The sequence below is a fragment of the Populus euphratica genome, unplaced genomic scaffold, assembly GCF_000495115.2.
Source record: "Populus euphratica unplaced genomic scaffold, PopEup_1.0 scaffold76.1, whole genome shotgun sequence".
NCBI classification, from domain to species: domain Eukaryota; kingdom Viridiplantae; phylum Streptophyta; class Magnoliopsida; order Malpighiales; family Salicaceae; genus Populus; species Populus euphratica.
The window spans coordinates 324,269-338,744 of record NW_011499890.1 but is presented as its reverse complement, the minus strand read 5'-3'; the positions used below and the strand labels follow the sequence as shown (position 1 = coordinate 338,744).

General features: G+C 30.9%; 3 protein-coding genes across 3 annotated transcripts; 1 reads left to right on the top strand and 2 right to left on the bottom strand.

The window, feature by feature from the left end:
* Nucleotides 1-233: 233 nt before the first annotated feature.
* On the top strand, nucleotides 234-2,691 carry LOC105131025 (scarecrow-like protein 3). The gene has a single exon (XM_011033782.1). It carries the CDS (start codon nucleotides 1,138-1,140, stop codon nucleotides 2,545-2,547), a length of 1,410 nt encoding a protein of 469 aa, XP_011032084.1. The 5' UTR covers nucleotides 234-1,137; the 3' UTR covers nucleotides 2,548-2,691.
* Nucleotides 2,692-7,367: 4,676 nt separating this feature from the next.
* LOC105131149 (uncharacterized) lies at nucleotides 7,368-7,855 on the bottom strand. The gene is made up of 2 exons (XM_011033983.1): nucleotides 7,516-7,855; nucleotides 7,368-7,396 (listed from the first exon to the last, which is right to left on the bottom strand). The coding sequence occupies exons 1-2, from the start codon at nucleotides 7,853-7,855 to the stop codon at nucleotides 7,368-7,370; spliced, it is 369 nt and encodes a 122-aa protein (XP_011032285.1).
* A 3,348-nt stretch (nucleotides 7,856-11,203) lies between these two features.
* On the bottom strand, nucleotides 11,204-11,665 carry LOC105131148 (uncharacterized). Its single transcript, XM_011033982.1, has 2 exons — nucleotides 11,332-11,665; nucleotides 11,204-11,232 (listed from the first exon to the last, which is right to left on the bottom strand). Exons 1-2 carry the CDS (start codon nucleotides 11,663-11,665, stop codon nucleotides 11,204-11,206), a joined length of 363 nt encoding a protein of 120 aa, XP_011032284.1.
* Between the last annotated feature and the right edge of the window lie 2,811 nt (nucleotides 11,666-14,476).

Here is a 14,476-nt window from a genome sequence, read left to right as displayed (position 1 = left end):
AATGCAACAAAGATAATGGTATCAAATTGTATGGTCATTGGCGTTGAACAAGACAACAAAACCAGGTTTTGGATGCATCCATTGTTTCTTGCTTGCAATTACCACACTTGCCCCACTAGGAAACAAAATCGAGAGCATGCATGGTTTGTCTTTGTTAGGGTGTGTTTGGACTTTCATCGCCTTTAGGAATATTATATAGACTTACAGCCCTTTAGGTGACCCAGGATTTCCTATCCACCTAACGTTATGACAAAAGGCCATAAAAGTGGAGGTTTTTAGAAAGAGAGAGAGACAGGCAAGCTGGTAGAGAGAACCTAGAGAGAGAAAGTAACCGACTACCAAGTAAGAGAGAAGGAAAACAAAGGCTCACCTTCTCAGATATTCCATGCTCCACTTTGGATAGAACGACAACAAATCATTAAACGACAAAAAGCAGCCCTCACGCATTGTCGACAACGTAGCCGTGTACTAGTCTATGATCTTTTAATTGGAACCAATTGACTCTCTTTGTCACAAATTAAAACCACAGAAAAACAGAGAAAGCGAGGTTTTTTTATTTCTTAGAGAGGTTTTGAGGAGGGAACCTTGGAATTTTCATGTGGGTTTTTGATCAATTGCCAAACCCAGTAAGGATTTTCATGCTCTTTGTTTTCTTGGCCAGTTTTTTTAGTAGTTATTTTTCTATGTCTTTTTAACTGTTTTGATTTGGTTCTTTCTTTGTGGAATTTAGCTTAACTGGTCTTTGTTTCTTAATCCCAGTTTAGCTTTCTTTTGAGATTTCTGGACACCTGTTCAATCTCCCTTAACCGACTACAAATTGATAGTAGTTACTTTCATCAAAATCCTCTGTTTGATTGATCCATTGGATTTGTTCTTATCTTCACTTCTCTTGGTTCAGTCGGTGAATTCTTTTTTTGAAGTTATATCCGAGGGTAAACAATCATTTCTCATAGTTTGGAATCATGCAAATTTGACTCTTTGCATGAAATCATGTGTCGTGTGCTTGCGAATCCTTGATTTCGCTTTTCTTTCTTAGTGAAGTGAATTTCTTAAACCCATCTTTTGTTGTCAATTGTATTCCTTCTTGGCTCCCTAATTCCATAGGTGTTGTCATTGAGTATTTTAGTGGCTCCGTCAATGTATCAAGATGATGGATCATCTGTAACATCATCACCTCTCCAAGTTTTCTCCACGATGCCAGTTTCACCTAGCATGGGATCACCATATCCCTGGGTTAGAGAGCTAAAATCCGAGGAGAGGGGTTTGTACTTGATCCATTTATTGCTCACTTGTGCAAACCACGTTGCCTCTGGTGGCCTTGAAAATGCAGAGATTGCCCTCAGTCAAATCTCCCATCTAGCCTCTCCTGATGGGGATACCATGCAGCGCATCGCTGCTTACTTTGCTGAGGCGCTTGCTCGTAGGATCGTCAAAGCCTGGCCTGGTATTGACAAGGCCCTCAACGCTACTCAAATAACTTTGGTTTCTGAGCAAATCTTGGTTCGCAAACTGTTTTATGATATGTTTCCATTCATGAAAGTCGCTTTTGTGCTGACGAATCAAGCTATAATTGAAGCCATGGAAGGGGAGAAAATGGTTCATGTAATTGATCTTCACGCAGCTGAACCTGCTCAGTGGATTGCGCTCCTTCAAGCTTTTAGCGTGAGGCCTGAGGGACCACCCCATCTGAGAATCACAGGGATTCATCCGCAGAAAGGGGTATTAGATCAAATGGCTCACAAGCTAATTGAAGAAGCAGAAAAGTTGGATATCCCATTTCAGTTTAATCCCATTGTTAGCAAATTAGAGAATCTTGATATTGAAAAATTGCGTGTTAAAACTGGGGAGGCTCTTGCTATCAGTTCAATTCTTCAATTGCATTCTTTTTTGGCCTCTGATGATGAATTGAGGAAGAAATCACCATCGATATTGAAGAATTCAAATGGAATTAACATGCAAAGAGTCCTTCAAATGAACCAAAGCACATTAGGAGAGCTGCTCGAGAAAGACACGGCTAATGGATGTAGCCCAAGTCCTGACTCCGCCTCGTCATCACCACTATCTTCAACTGCTTCAGTGAAGATGGATTCCTTCCTTAACTTCTTGTGGGGTTTGTCACCGAAACTCATGGTGGTAACTGAACAGGATTCTAACCACAATGGATCAACTCTTATGGAGAGGCTACTGGAGGCACTATACACTTATGCCGCATTATTTGATTGTTTGGAATCTACTGTATCTAGAACATCGATGGAGAGGTTGAAGGTGGAGAAGATGCTTTTCGGAGATGAAATAAAGAACATTATAGCATGCGAGGGAGCTGCAAGGAAGGAAAGACATGAAAAACTCGAGAAGTGGATCCAAAGGCTTGATTTGGCTGGGTTTGGAAACGTGTCTTTGAGCTACTACGGTATGCTGCAGGCAAGAAGGTTGTTGCAAGGTTATGGTTGCGATGGGTATAGAATGAAAGAAGAAAATGGAAGCGTAGTAATTTGCTGGCAAGATCGGCCACTTTTTTCTGTTTCAGCTTGGAGGTGTAGGAAGTAAGAGCCCAAGGTTGATCCGTTGGTAGTGAGAGTTTTTCTTGTTATCCCCCTTTTGTATGGAAGAATTTTGTTCTTCTGCAAATGTATACTGACTGGAATGATTTGAAAGCTCTTTCCATACTCAATATTCTCTCTGTTTTTTCCCTTCTAGTTTGCATCAGTCAAACACAAAATCAAGGCTCAAACTTGTATTCTTGATCCATTCCTTGTGTATCTTACCTTCCTATCAAAATACGAAAGACTTCCATGATTCCTAGGCATAAAATGTAACCTATCTCATCACACTTCACTAACATTTGACGATTAATCTATGTATCTGCATTGGAAGATAGAAAAATGACTTAAATTGGGAGTGCAATTTTCACCCTATTTTTCCAGTCTTTGTTTTGTGTTTTGAATTTATTATGAAAGTAACGATGCTTGCAAGAAATGCACTGTTGGTGTATGAGCAAAAACAAAACAAACCTCCCTCTTTTCTTTAAAAAAACTGGAGAACTGGTGGTCGTGAAATCCTCTCGCAAAGACTGACAGAAAGAACAGGGTGGGAAGTCTACTCGAAAGAAACCAGGTGGTGTCTTACATTCATTGCTTTGTTGATTTGTCAAATGGAAAGTTGGCATGCACTCTTACCAATATACTTCACATCGATGGGATGACAGGTGATTATGAGCCGATGAAAGCAGAGAAATTAATACAGCTTTGGAAGTTACTATGGTGGCACTAGCAAGCAGTAATCGACATCATTTCATGTGTGAGGTCAGAGGCGAGGTGTGCGTCCACTTGTTGGGTTAGGAATCGTGCCTTTTGGTTTCTTGACAGTCACTGCCGCGCTGGTTGCACGTTATCACAGGTGTCTTCGAACCATTCCAACTGGGCGTCCATGAACTGATGGAGAAGAGCAGCAGCCGAGTAATGAAGTAGATAATTGGGAGGCATGTCATGAGAAATCCCGCATTGTAATAGTTAGTTACTATATAGAAAAAAATAGATATAAAGAGAGAAGAAAATTAACAATTTTTTTTTTTAGTAGGAGAAAGAATTTTTGTAGTTTTTTCGAAACAGAATATTGTTTTCATTCTTATTTTTGTATTTATCTCTAAAAAATATCCAGTAATTTTAAGTGGGTGTTGATTAGTTAACTATATGTTGGGTGTGCTAATGAGATCATTATTCTTGACATCTGCAATACTTATTTAATAAGAAATATTAAAATTAGTTATAACAAGATAAAATATTATGTAAGAATAGGATCTGAACAAAAACATTTATATATAACACAAATATATGATGTACAAATATAAATAAAAATTGTATTCAAAGATCTAGCATGATTATATTAATAGTATAGTTTCTACTGATCCTTTTATTTTAAAGTCTTCCTTTTCAATAAATTCTAGCCAAATATTAAAGATATAAACATAAATAAGAATTTTATTTTACCTTCATTGAGAAGTGTTTTTAATTTATGATCTCATTTATTTTTTATTTAAAAAAAAATAAAAAAAAATTATTTGTTTTATTTCAAATTAATATTTTTTTATTGTTTTGATGAGTTGATATCAAAAATAATTTTTTAAAAATAAAAATATATTATTTTAATGCAATTCCGAATGAAAAAATAACTTTGAAAATCTAAATTATTTCCTGTAAAAAAATTGAATATAACACAAGAAAAGGTTCGTAGATTTTTTGTTATTATTTTTTTATGTATTAATTATTTACCTGATTTATTTTTTAAGTTTTAATAGTCAAAATAGTAAGGTACTATATAGGTAAGGGTGATTTGAAAAACTTATTTAAGATTTTATGTGATGTGTAAAAAGGTATATAACGAGAAAAAAGGACTAATCCCTTTTTTCATTTTTTTTCCAGCAATCTTAAAGGTGCACCCTTGTATGATGTATATATTCAAGGTTTTTTTATGTGATTAGGGTTTTTTTACTTATTTTATAGGTGTTCACACTCTTAATGGTCAAAATAAAGTGATAATAAGGTGCTATATAGGTTAGAATTTATTTAACAAGCCTTTTGTATATTATTTAAGGTTTTGTGTCATGTATGTAGAAGAATATATATATATATAGGATTAATTTATTTTTAAAAACTATATTAATATTGAGTCCATTTCTTAATTGGAGATGGAGTTGAATTACATATTATTAAAATTAAAATATATATTGCATTGAAAAAAATAGTAAATATTTTTGTTCTGATATATAGCATAATTCCTTTCAGTTTTGGCATGAAGATTTTTCTTTTAAGGTGAGATGATATATTTGGTGTTTGCCAGTAAATATTTCTTAAATAGTAAACACTTTGTTTCCTTTACATATAATAAGATTATTTTTAGTTTTGGCATGTAGAGTTTTTTTAAGATAAGATAATAAATTTAATATTTATTGATAAAGTACTCTTAACACACACACATATTTATATGATAATTCTTAAATTTTAAAAGTATTTTTATTGAATCAAATATATCAACACAGATAATGCTTCTTTATTATATATGTATATAAGGCGAAGGAAGCACTGGAGAGAGATTACAATGGATTATAATGGTAAATTAATGATTTTTCCCTTTATAAAATCAGATGAGAAGGTAAAGATTAGGGTAAAATGATATTTTTCATATAATCCATTTGACATTTTTGTTTTGATTGGGGTAAAAAAATATTTTCATAAAATATGTTCACTACCTTTAAATGGGTTTTTTTTTTGGTGTGATTTTACATTTTTTTTAAAGATAAATTAATCTTTTACAATAACTGAAAAATAAATAAACTTGCTGGGCACGTGGTAGAAGTTGCGGTGCTTTGGCAGCACGGGAGCCATCATATGACGGTTAAAAATCTGTTTTCGTTGTGTTATTTTATTCCTCAAAGAATCCTCCTCCTAACCAGGCAATGCATGCTGGCATTTGGTTGTCGGATTGTCATCAAAGTTCTTTTTTTTTTTTCTAATCTTTTTTTCTTTCAAGATTCACACTTGGCATTTAAAATTTCAAAGCAGTCTCCATGATTGGGTATATTTGAATATCTGTTATTATTCTCTTGACTGTTTAATTTTTATCATTAATTTTTGTAAGTTTTTTATTTTATTTTATTTAATTGCACCCTGCAATCTAGGTTTTTGTTTTTTGAAATTTGATCCCGGGTTTTTCTTCATTTATTTCTTGCTTTTTTTGTGAATTTAATTGCACCCTGCAATCTAGGTTTTTGTTTTTTGATTTAATTGCACCCTGCAATCTAGGTTTTTTTAAAAAAAAATTTGATCCCGGGTTTTTCTTCATTTATTTCTTGCTTTTTTTGTGAATTTTTTATTATTTTTAATTTTATTATTTAATAAAAAAAATTTATTAAGCAAAGTTTTTTACTTATTTTTTATCTCATTACACACTATGTTAATTTATTTTAGAATATACTTCATGATTTTCTTTGTTTTTTATAGTGTTATCTTAATTTTATAATTTAAATTATGGATTTAATGATTTAACCCAAGTGGATTCACATTTTAATAATTTAAATTATGGATTTAATGATTTAATCCAAGTGGATTCACATTTTATTTTTTTTGTTTTTAATTATTATTTTTTTCTTGCATCTTTTTATTTGGTTAATTTTTTTATTTTATCTTTAATATTTAATTTGTTAAGTTTTGAATTTTATAGTTTTTCATGTTCAGTGCTTCTGATTAAAAGGTATGAGAAATAGATTTTATTGTTTGACACAAGTTAATATTTTTTTTTTGTTTTTTTATTTTTATTATTTAATAGTAATTTTTTAAAAAAAATATATGTTTGCGTTGAGTGAACCTTGTTTTTTTCTCAGTTTTTTTTATCCGACCAGTGTCAGAGTGTGAATCATATTGCCAAGTCTCTGTGTGTGTGTGTAGTTACGATTTACGAATGAAATCGCATTAATTTATAGGCGATGTACTCCTTTTCTTGTCAGGAACAAGTCATGATAAAAAGCATTTATTTTATTCCGACGAAATGGTGAAATGCCTGCCTAATGCCAAAATCTTGATGAAACTCAACGTATTATTACTATCACCTCTTGCATCATCGGCATGAGGAGATGTTTTGCAAAATCGGTATGTTTTTTAGTGTAATTTCCAACCCTGTCCATGAGCAGTTGAAGAATGTCGGGAGGTTGAGTTCTTGACAAGGCAGTGAATGTGACTTACTGAATGATATTTTATTTAAAAAGGGAGAGCTCGGTCGATTGGCTCGCATCATGCTTACTCAAACCATCTCATCTATTTTCTATTAATTTAATTACTAGATACAACCAACCAATTAAAAAACCAGCGTTTTAATGCTTTGTAATTGTATCTATTTATTTATTGGGGCTCCAAGTTATGGTTTATCACTCAAGGTACCACTCATGTTGGGTGGTAGAAATTGGAGCGAAAATAAAATTAGTAGCTTGGACCTGTCTATTGTTACGGTCCAAATACAAATTAAATATAAATTATTTTTATTTATTTAAGATTTTTTATGTATTCATATCGCTTTGGTATATTAATATTAAAAATATCTTTTTAAAAAATAAAATAAATATTATTTTAATATATTTTTTATAAAAAGTAACAACTACAATACTTTTAAACACTTTCTACGAATATTGAAATCTCAGTCCAGTCTTTCACGGGAAATTTATTATTATTATTATTATTTTGTAATAATCAGATAAAGAAAAACCCTTTTGACATCCATGAAAAACGATTATATATACTGCCCAGCATATATCTAGGTGTGTGTGTGTATGTCTATTCAATTTCATATACCACACACAGCCTCTCTTTTATTCAATTGTCTCAAACAAACTTAGGAGGAATGGTGTAACCTGCAAAAAAAAAAAAACATGTATTAACTCGATGACAATGTAAGAACAACGAATAACGGGGAAAAAACCAAGTAAAATTAATTGAAACTGTGAAATCTAGACAGTTCTGATAGACTTACTTCCGCATACAGTTAATCCTGACGGGATAGGAAGGCCACAAGTTCGGGCAACATAGACTGCCTTCTCCATGCTAATCACCTTTTGCAAATCTGGGGTAACAAACTTGCACAAGCAAGGAAGGTCTCCTAGTGGGACTTGTTTCACCGCTTGACAACAAGCGTCAGATGGTGGGACTTTGGGGCCTGGAATTCGAACGAATCGGTTGCAGTTGGATATGAGAGGAGGAAGAACTTCTTGGCATGAGGCTGCCACCTTTTGGTCGCCCAGAATATGCATTCCAACGATCAACAACATTGCCAAGGCCAATACATGACATCGATGAGTAGTAGTGGTTGCCATTTCTTTCACAGTTAGGTATGTATGTCACTGACTGCTCGAAGCTATGGTTGATCTTGAATATTGCTTGTGAGTTGTGACATATCTGATCCAAAAGGTGGTGTTATATAGATGAAGGGCTGTGCTCGCTTTAATTACCCCTGTTTTGCAGTTTAAGGTATTAATGCAGGAATCGAAGAAAAAAAGGAATTAAATCTGGGGTAGCTGGGTAGTTTTCCATTTAATATTTAACTATGGATTTTGGAATTATCAAAATAGATATTTTTATTTATATGGATATTTATACCGGCTCGTGTATACTTTAATTAATCTTATAAATTTTAAAATTAATAATCATATAAATTTTATATTTCTGGTAATAATTATATCAATAATCTGAATATAAAATTATCTATAAAAAGAATTTTTTAATTTCAAGCTCTTCCAGCTAGCCTAGAATTTTCTTTCTTAAAAAGAATAGATATTGCATAAAATCTTCCAAGATTATTTTCCAAAACATGGTAGCTTGAGATCTTTATTTCCACTTGTACAATGATATATGTCATTTGAGTATATGTTTTGTATTAAGATAAATTTCAATTTGTCCTCGGAGTGAATCAAAAATATAATCTATTTTTTGACCAAGGAGGTTTTTTTAAAATATTGGTAAAGTTTGCCAAAAAGTATAATTTTTCTTTTATATAAGTGAGAGATAATATAAGAAAATAATTATGGTGGAATGCCTGCCAATTGCCAAAATTTTGACGATATTTACCTCTTGCATTATCGGCATTATTAGTTGTTCTGCCAAAACGGTAGTGTTTTTTTAGTATAATTACCAACCTGTCCATAAACAGATGAAGAACGTTGGGAGGCTGGATTTTTTACAAGGTAGTGAATTACCGAAAACTAATTCACCCTGCAATAACACTGTTCATTGTGAGAGAGATTCATATTTTTTGGAATAATATAATAATGATTTTGCCTTTCCTTTAAAAATTTATTCAACTGATTGTCGCGGCAGTGTGATTTTCTCATGAGATTCATTAGTATTATCAAATTAATTAAAAATAATTTATTATTTCAATATTTCTAATTAAATTTCTAAAGCATAAAAAAAAAATTGGTGTTCACTACTTAGAGGCTTTTCATGTTTTTCAATTGGATTTTTTTAATTATAATCAAGTTATTAAAAGATAATTTGGTATTTTAATTAACACAAACTACAATTAAAAATTACAAAATTTATTCAACTGTTTGTTAGATGCCATGTGATTTTTTCACAAGATTCATTATTTGTTACCAAATTAATTAAAAATAACCTAGTATTTTCACATTTCTAAAGCACAAATCAAAAAAGTAAACTAGCATTCACTGTCAAGATGCTTTTCATATATTCCAATCTAGTTTTTTTTAGTTATAATTAAATTAATAAGGGTAATTTGATATTTTAATAAATACAAACTATAATTAATAATTACAAAAAGAGTTAGCGCGTGGGAGATGCCCCTAATCTTTTAGGGGCTCATATTGCGTTTCATGGCAATAAAAAATTTTCTTACATCAAAGTGTTTGAATTTTTACAATGTCTTATTCTTATCGGGATAATGCATGATGTCGATGTTAAGAGTGTTTGTTGCTGACAATGTTTTCTTTTTTTCTTTTTTGTTTCCTCCCCTCAAAATTCATGTTGGCTATTCAATTTCAAAGTTGTTTTCTTATTTATTGAGATTTCAACTTTGATTTTTTTTTTTATTTTCTTTGTTTTTTTTTTTTTTTTTTTTTAATTTTTATTCTTGATTCTTTTGTAAAATTTTAATTTGTTTTCAATTTCATCACTCAATCTCAATTTATGACATGTTATTTTTTTCCAATTTGGTCCTCTCTTTTTTTTTTGTTAAATTGATTTTTCTTTTCAATTTCACCCTTTAATAAAATTTTTTGTTATTTTCTAGTTTATTTCTATTTTAATTTTGATCTTCATTCTTTTAGTTACTATTTTTATTTTGAATCATTTTGTGTAATAAATTTTATTTTTTAATTTCATCCTTCAATATTTGATTGGTTAAGAATTAGATTCTATGATCTTTTTAGATAAGATACTTCCAGTATAAAGACTTGGGAGTATAAAAAATTATTGTAGGTTGACATTTTTTTTTTCTTATTTTCCTTTTCAATTTTATCATTTTATATTTTAAAAAAAAAAAAATTTTGATTTTCTTCATTCTTATTTTCCTTTTCAATTTTATCATTTGATATTTTTTTAAATTTGTTTTTTGATTTTCTTCGTTTTATTTTATATATATTGGGTTATTCCGATCCGATGATTAGGACTATAGTTTTGAAAAGCTAACCCGAGTTGATTCAATCTTTTTACAAGCTTATTTTTTTAATTTTAATCCTTTTTGGGTCTGTCCTTTAAAATTTGGTTCTTTTTGAAATTAATCTTCCTCATTTTTATTGTTTTGACTTTTAATGGGTTATCTTATTAGCATGACTTGGGTTGTAGGGTTTGATCATCTTACCTAGTTTTGATTTTCTTTTAGATCTTTCTATTTTTTATTTTTTTTTGGATTTCATCCTTCAACATTTAATTTAATAAGAATTAGGTTTTGTGATTTTTTTATTTGTTTTTTGTTGAGTTATTATTTTATTTAATTTTATTCTTTTGTATTTAATTAGTTGAGAATTAAGCTATATTATTTTTTTCTTTTGAAAAAAAAGTTTTTTTTCCAAGTTATTATAAATATTGTTTTTATTTGATCTATTTGTTTTTATTATCATTTTTTTATCATTTAATTTAAATAAAATCAACTTATTTATTCTAGTTGGATTTATAATTTAAGTTGTAATTTTTTTTTATTAAAATATGCTTACAATATCTAAATATTATTTTTTACACATGAAAATTTGGATCCCGGCATAGCACGGGTTCAGAAAACTAGTGATTTGCTAAATGATATTTTATTTTTTATTAAAAAAAGGTGTTCGATGGATTGGCTCCCGTCATGGTTAATCAAACCATCCCATCTGGATTTCTATTAATTTAATTATTAGATACAATCACTCAATTAAAAAAACATCAGGTTAATGCTTTGCAATTGTATTTATTACCACTCATGTGGGGTGGTAGAAATTGGAACGAAAATAAAATTAGTAGCTTGGAATGCTAAGAATTTTGAAATCCCAATCTTTCATTTGAAATTTTTATTTTTATTATTTCTTTTTATAATAATCAGATAAAGCAAAGTAGCAAACCCTTTTGACATACATGATAAACGATTGCACTGCCAAGCATATATATGCAGTTGTGTGTATGTTAATTCGATTTCATATACCACACAGAGCTATCCTCTCTTCTACTCAATTGTCTCAAACAAAATTAGGAGGAACGGTGTAACCTGCAAAAAAAAAAAATGTATTAACTCGATGACAATACAAGAACAATTATGTAAAATTAATTAAAACTGTGAAATCTAGACAGTAATAGATAGACTTACTTCCACATACAGTTCCTGGTGGGACAGTAAGGCCACAAGTTCGTGCAACAAAGAGCGCCTTGTCCATGCTAATCACCTTTTGCAAAGCTGGGGTAACAAGCTTGCACACACAAGGAAGGTCTCCTACCGTGACTTGTTTCGCCGCTTGACAACAAGCGTCAGAGGGCAGGACTCTTGGGCCTGGAATTCGAACGAATGGGGAGCATTTGGATACGAGAGAAGAAACAGTTTCGTTGCATGAGGCTGCCACCTTTTGGTTGCCCAGAATATGGATTCCAACGATCAACAACATTGCCAAGGCCAATACATGGCGATGAGTAGCAGTGGTTGCCATTTCTTTCACAAGGTGTGTGTGTGTGTGTCTATCTATATATATATGCCCCTGACTGCTCGAAGCTAGGGTTGATCTTGAATATTGCTTGTGAGTTGTGACATATCTGATCCAAAAGATGGTGTTACATAGATGAAGGGGTTGTGCTCGCTTTAATTACCCCTGTTTTGCGGTTTAAGGTATTAATTAATGCAGGAATCGAAGAAAAAAAGGAATTAAATCTGGGGTAGCTGGGTAGTTTTCCACTTAATATTTAACTATAGATTTTGGAATTAACGAGATAGAATTTTCTTTCTTAAAAAAAAATGAATCTTGCATAAAATCTTCCAAGATTATTTTCCAAAACATGGTGGTTTGAGATCTTTATTTCCATAAAACTGTATTTTAAGCAACAAGGACTATATCACTTATACATGTCATTTGAATATATGTTTTCTTAAGATAACACTATAAGATTTTACAGCTTTATCTATAAATAAATTTTATCGGTATGAGATTTACAGTTTGTCAGTAATTTTTTTACCGACTAAATCATCAATGGAAAGCATTTATCAGCATGTCATTTGTCGGTAATACCACATTTCGTCACTAAGTTTATCGGCACAAAAAATATTACCGATATTATGACAACAAAACTTAAAAAATATGACTTGTGCTAAGAAAAGAAAGTTTTTTTTTTAGGGGGCTGGTTGTTTATAGTTTAAGAGGAGAGAGTTGGGATGGGGAAAAAGAAGAAAAAAAAGAGAAGAGAGGGTTGACAAAGTGGTGATATATTAATTTTTACTAATGAAATCACTGACGGACTCATTTTGTCAATGATTTCTTTGACAATTCTGATGATGAATCAGTCACGTCACTGTATGGAGATCCCAATTTGAATCCCTCAGTAATTTCGCCGGTAAAATCATCTCCAAAAACTTCCATGTCAGCAAACCTATTTTTTTTTAATTTTGAATATTGTCTATAATTCCATCGGTATATACCGACCGAAGTATTTTTTTGGTATATACCAATTGAATTATAGATAGAAAAGATTTTGTCGGTATTTATAACCGTAAATTATCAATAGAATTATTTTGTAAATAATTCCGTTAATTTTAAACGAATTTCTGATAGTGTAAATTTCAATTTGTTCTTGGAATTAATAAAAAATATAATCTACTTTTTGACCAAGGATATTTATTTTTTAATACTAGTAAAGTTTGCCAAAAAAAATGTACCTCTTCTTTTATAGGAGCAAGAGATAATATAAGAAAATAATTAAGGATCTTCAAGATTAATGTTGAGTCCATTTCTTAGTAAGAGATAGAGTTGAATTTGCACATTAATGTTGACATATATTTTTGTATTGAGATGTAAAAAAAAATAGTAAATATTTTTCTTTTTAAATATAGTAGAAGCATAGTTTTGAAACCTAGATTGGCCCTGTGGGTCGATCCGGGCATGGAACTGGTCCGGGTCTAAACAAAAACCCGTCTGGAAGTTGGCCCAGAGAAACCTGGCCTCTTTTTTTCCATATGCATAGAGGTTAAACGATGTCGTTTTGGCCTTTAAAGGCCAAAACAACGAAGATGAACGATGCACTAAAGATGCAAGCCTGCAATTGCAAACAGAAAAAACCTAATAAAGAAAAACAATTTCAATCCCGAATTGCAGAGGAGCAGAAGACTCTTGATCCCTTTAATAAGGTTAAACTTTTGTTTATCTTCATGAATTTCTTCTTTCACTCTCTTTTCTTTGTTCTTTGTCTTTTTTTGAACTCGCAGATTGGGCATCGATTAATAGTTCTTGATTCAATCATCATGATTCAAAACTCCCTTCATCTCTCACTATTTTTTCAAAACAACCCCAAAATCATTTAAAAAAGCAAAAGAATTGGAAAATTGATACATTACCCGAAGAAGAAGTGCACTTGATCTTGTTATGACCACCACTACTTCTCTTTCTCTTCCTCGTAACAAAAGAAAAACTTTGATGGTTCAGTCCTTTTAATAGTCTTTTTGGTGGCGGCTGATGGTATTTACTGTTAAAAGGGTTTGAATTTGTGATGATAAGTTTTATGTATTCTAAAGTAAACTTATTGTCATTAAAACATATAGGAAGGGAAAGAGAAGTGCTTCTAAAAAGTTTCAAGATAGTTTATGTCTGAAAAAAACAAAAAAAAAGAAAAAATGTGCAAAACGGTGGGTTAGGGAATCTGGAGGGGCTGTTTTTCTTGTTAAAAAAATTAATGTATTGATAATAAGAATGAATTAAAAAAAATATAGAAAAAATATTGTAATTATATAAGAATGAATTAAAAATATTTTTTGGGTTGACCCGGGTTAACCCGAGTCAACCCATCTGACCCGTGACCTGATCACTAGACCAGGTCAATAACCGGGTCGGGTTTCAAAACTATGAGTGTTTTGATATGTAGATTTTTTTAAGGTAATATGATATATTTGGTATGTATTTATCAATAAAGTTTTTTAAAACACTAAATATTCCTTTCATTTTATATATAATAAAATTATTTTTAATTTTGGCATGTAGAATTTTTAAAGATGGTATATAATATATTTGATATTTATCTATAAAGTGCTTATATATATGTGTGTGAGGGGGGGGGGGTCTTTATGAATGAAATCTCATTGATTTAGAGGCAATGAACACCTTCTCTTGTTAAGAACAAGTTATGATAAAATGTATTTTTTTATATTCCGACGATATGGTCAGGGGCGGAGTTAGATTCATTTTACAGGGAAAATCAAAATTAATATAATAATATATATATTATTAAAAAGCTTATTAAATTAAATTAAAAATATTAAA

Bases quoted from the DNA above. Each gene is read 5' to 3' on its own strand.
- LOC105131025 (XM_011033782.1), top strand. From the start codon at position 1,138: ATGTATCAAGATGATGGATCATCTGTAACATCATCACCTCTCCAAGTT.
- LOC105131149 (XM_011033983.1), bottom strand. From the start codon at position 7,855: ATGGCAACCACTACTACTCATCGATGTCATGTATTGGCCTTGGCAATG. The intron at 7,397-7,515 runs GTAAGTCTATCA...TTTTTTTTGCAG, and splicing joins AGGATTAACTGTATGCGGAA to GTTACACCATTCCTCCTAAG.
- LOC105131148 (XM_011033982.1), bottom strand. From the start codon at position 11,665: ATGGCAACCACTGCTACTCATCGCCATGTATTGGCCTTGGCAATGTTG. The intron at 11,233-11,331 runs GTAAGTCTATCT...TTTTTTTTGCAG, and splicing joins ACCAGGAACTGTATGTGGAA to GTTACACCGTTCCTCCTAAT.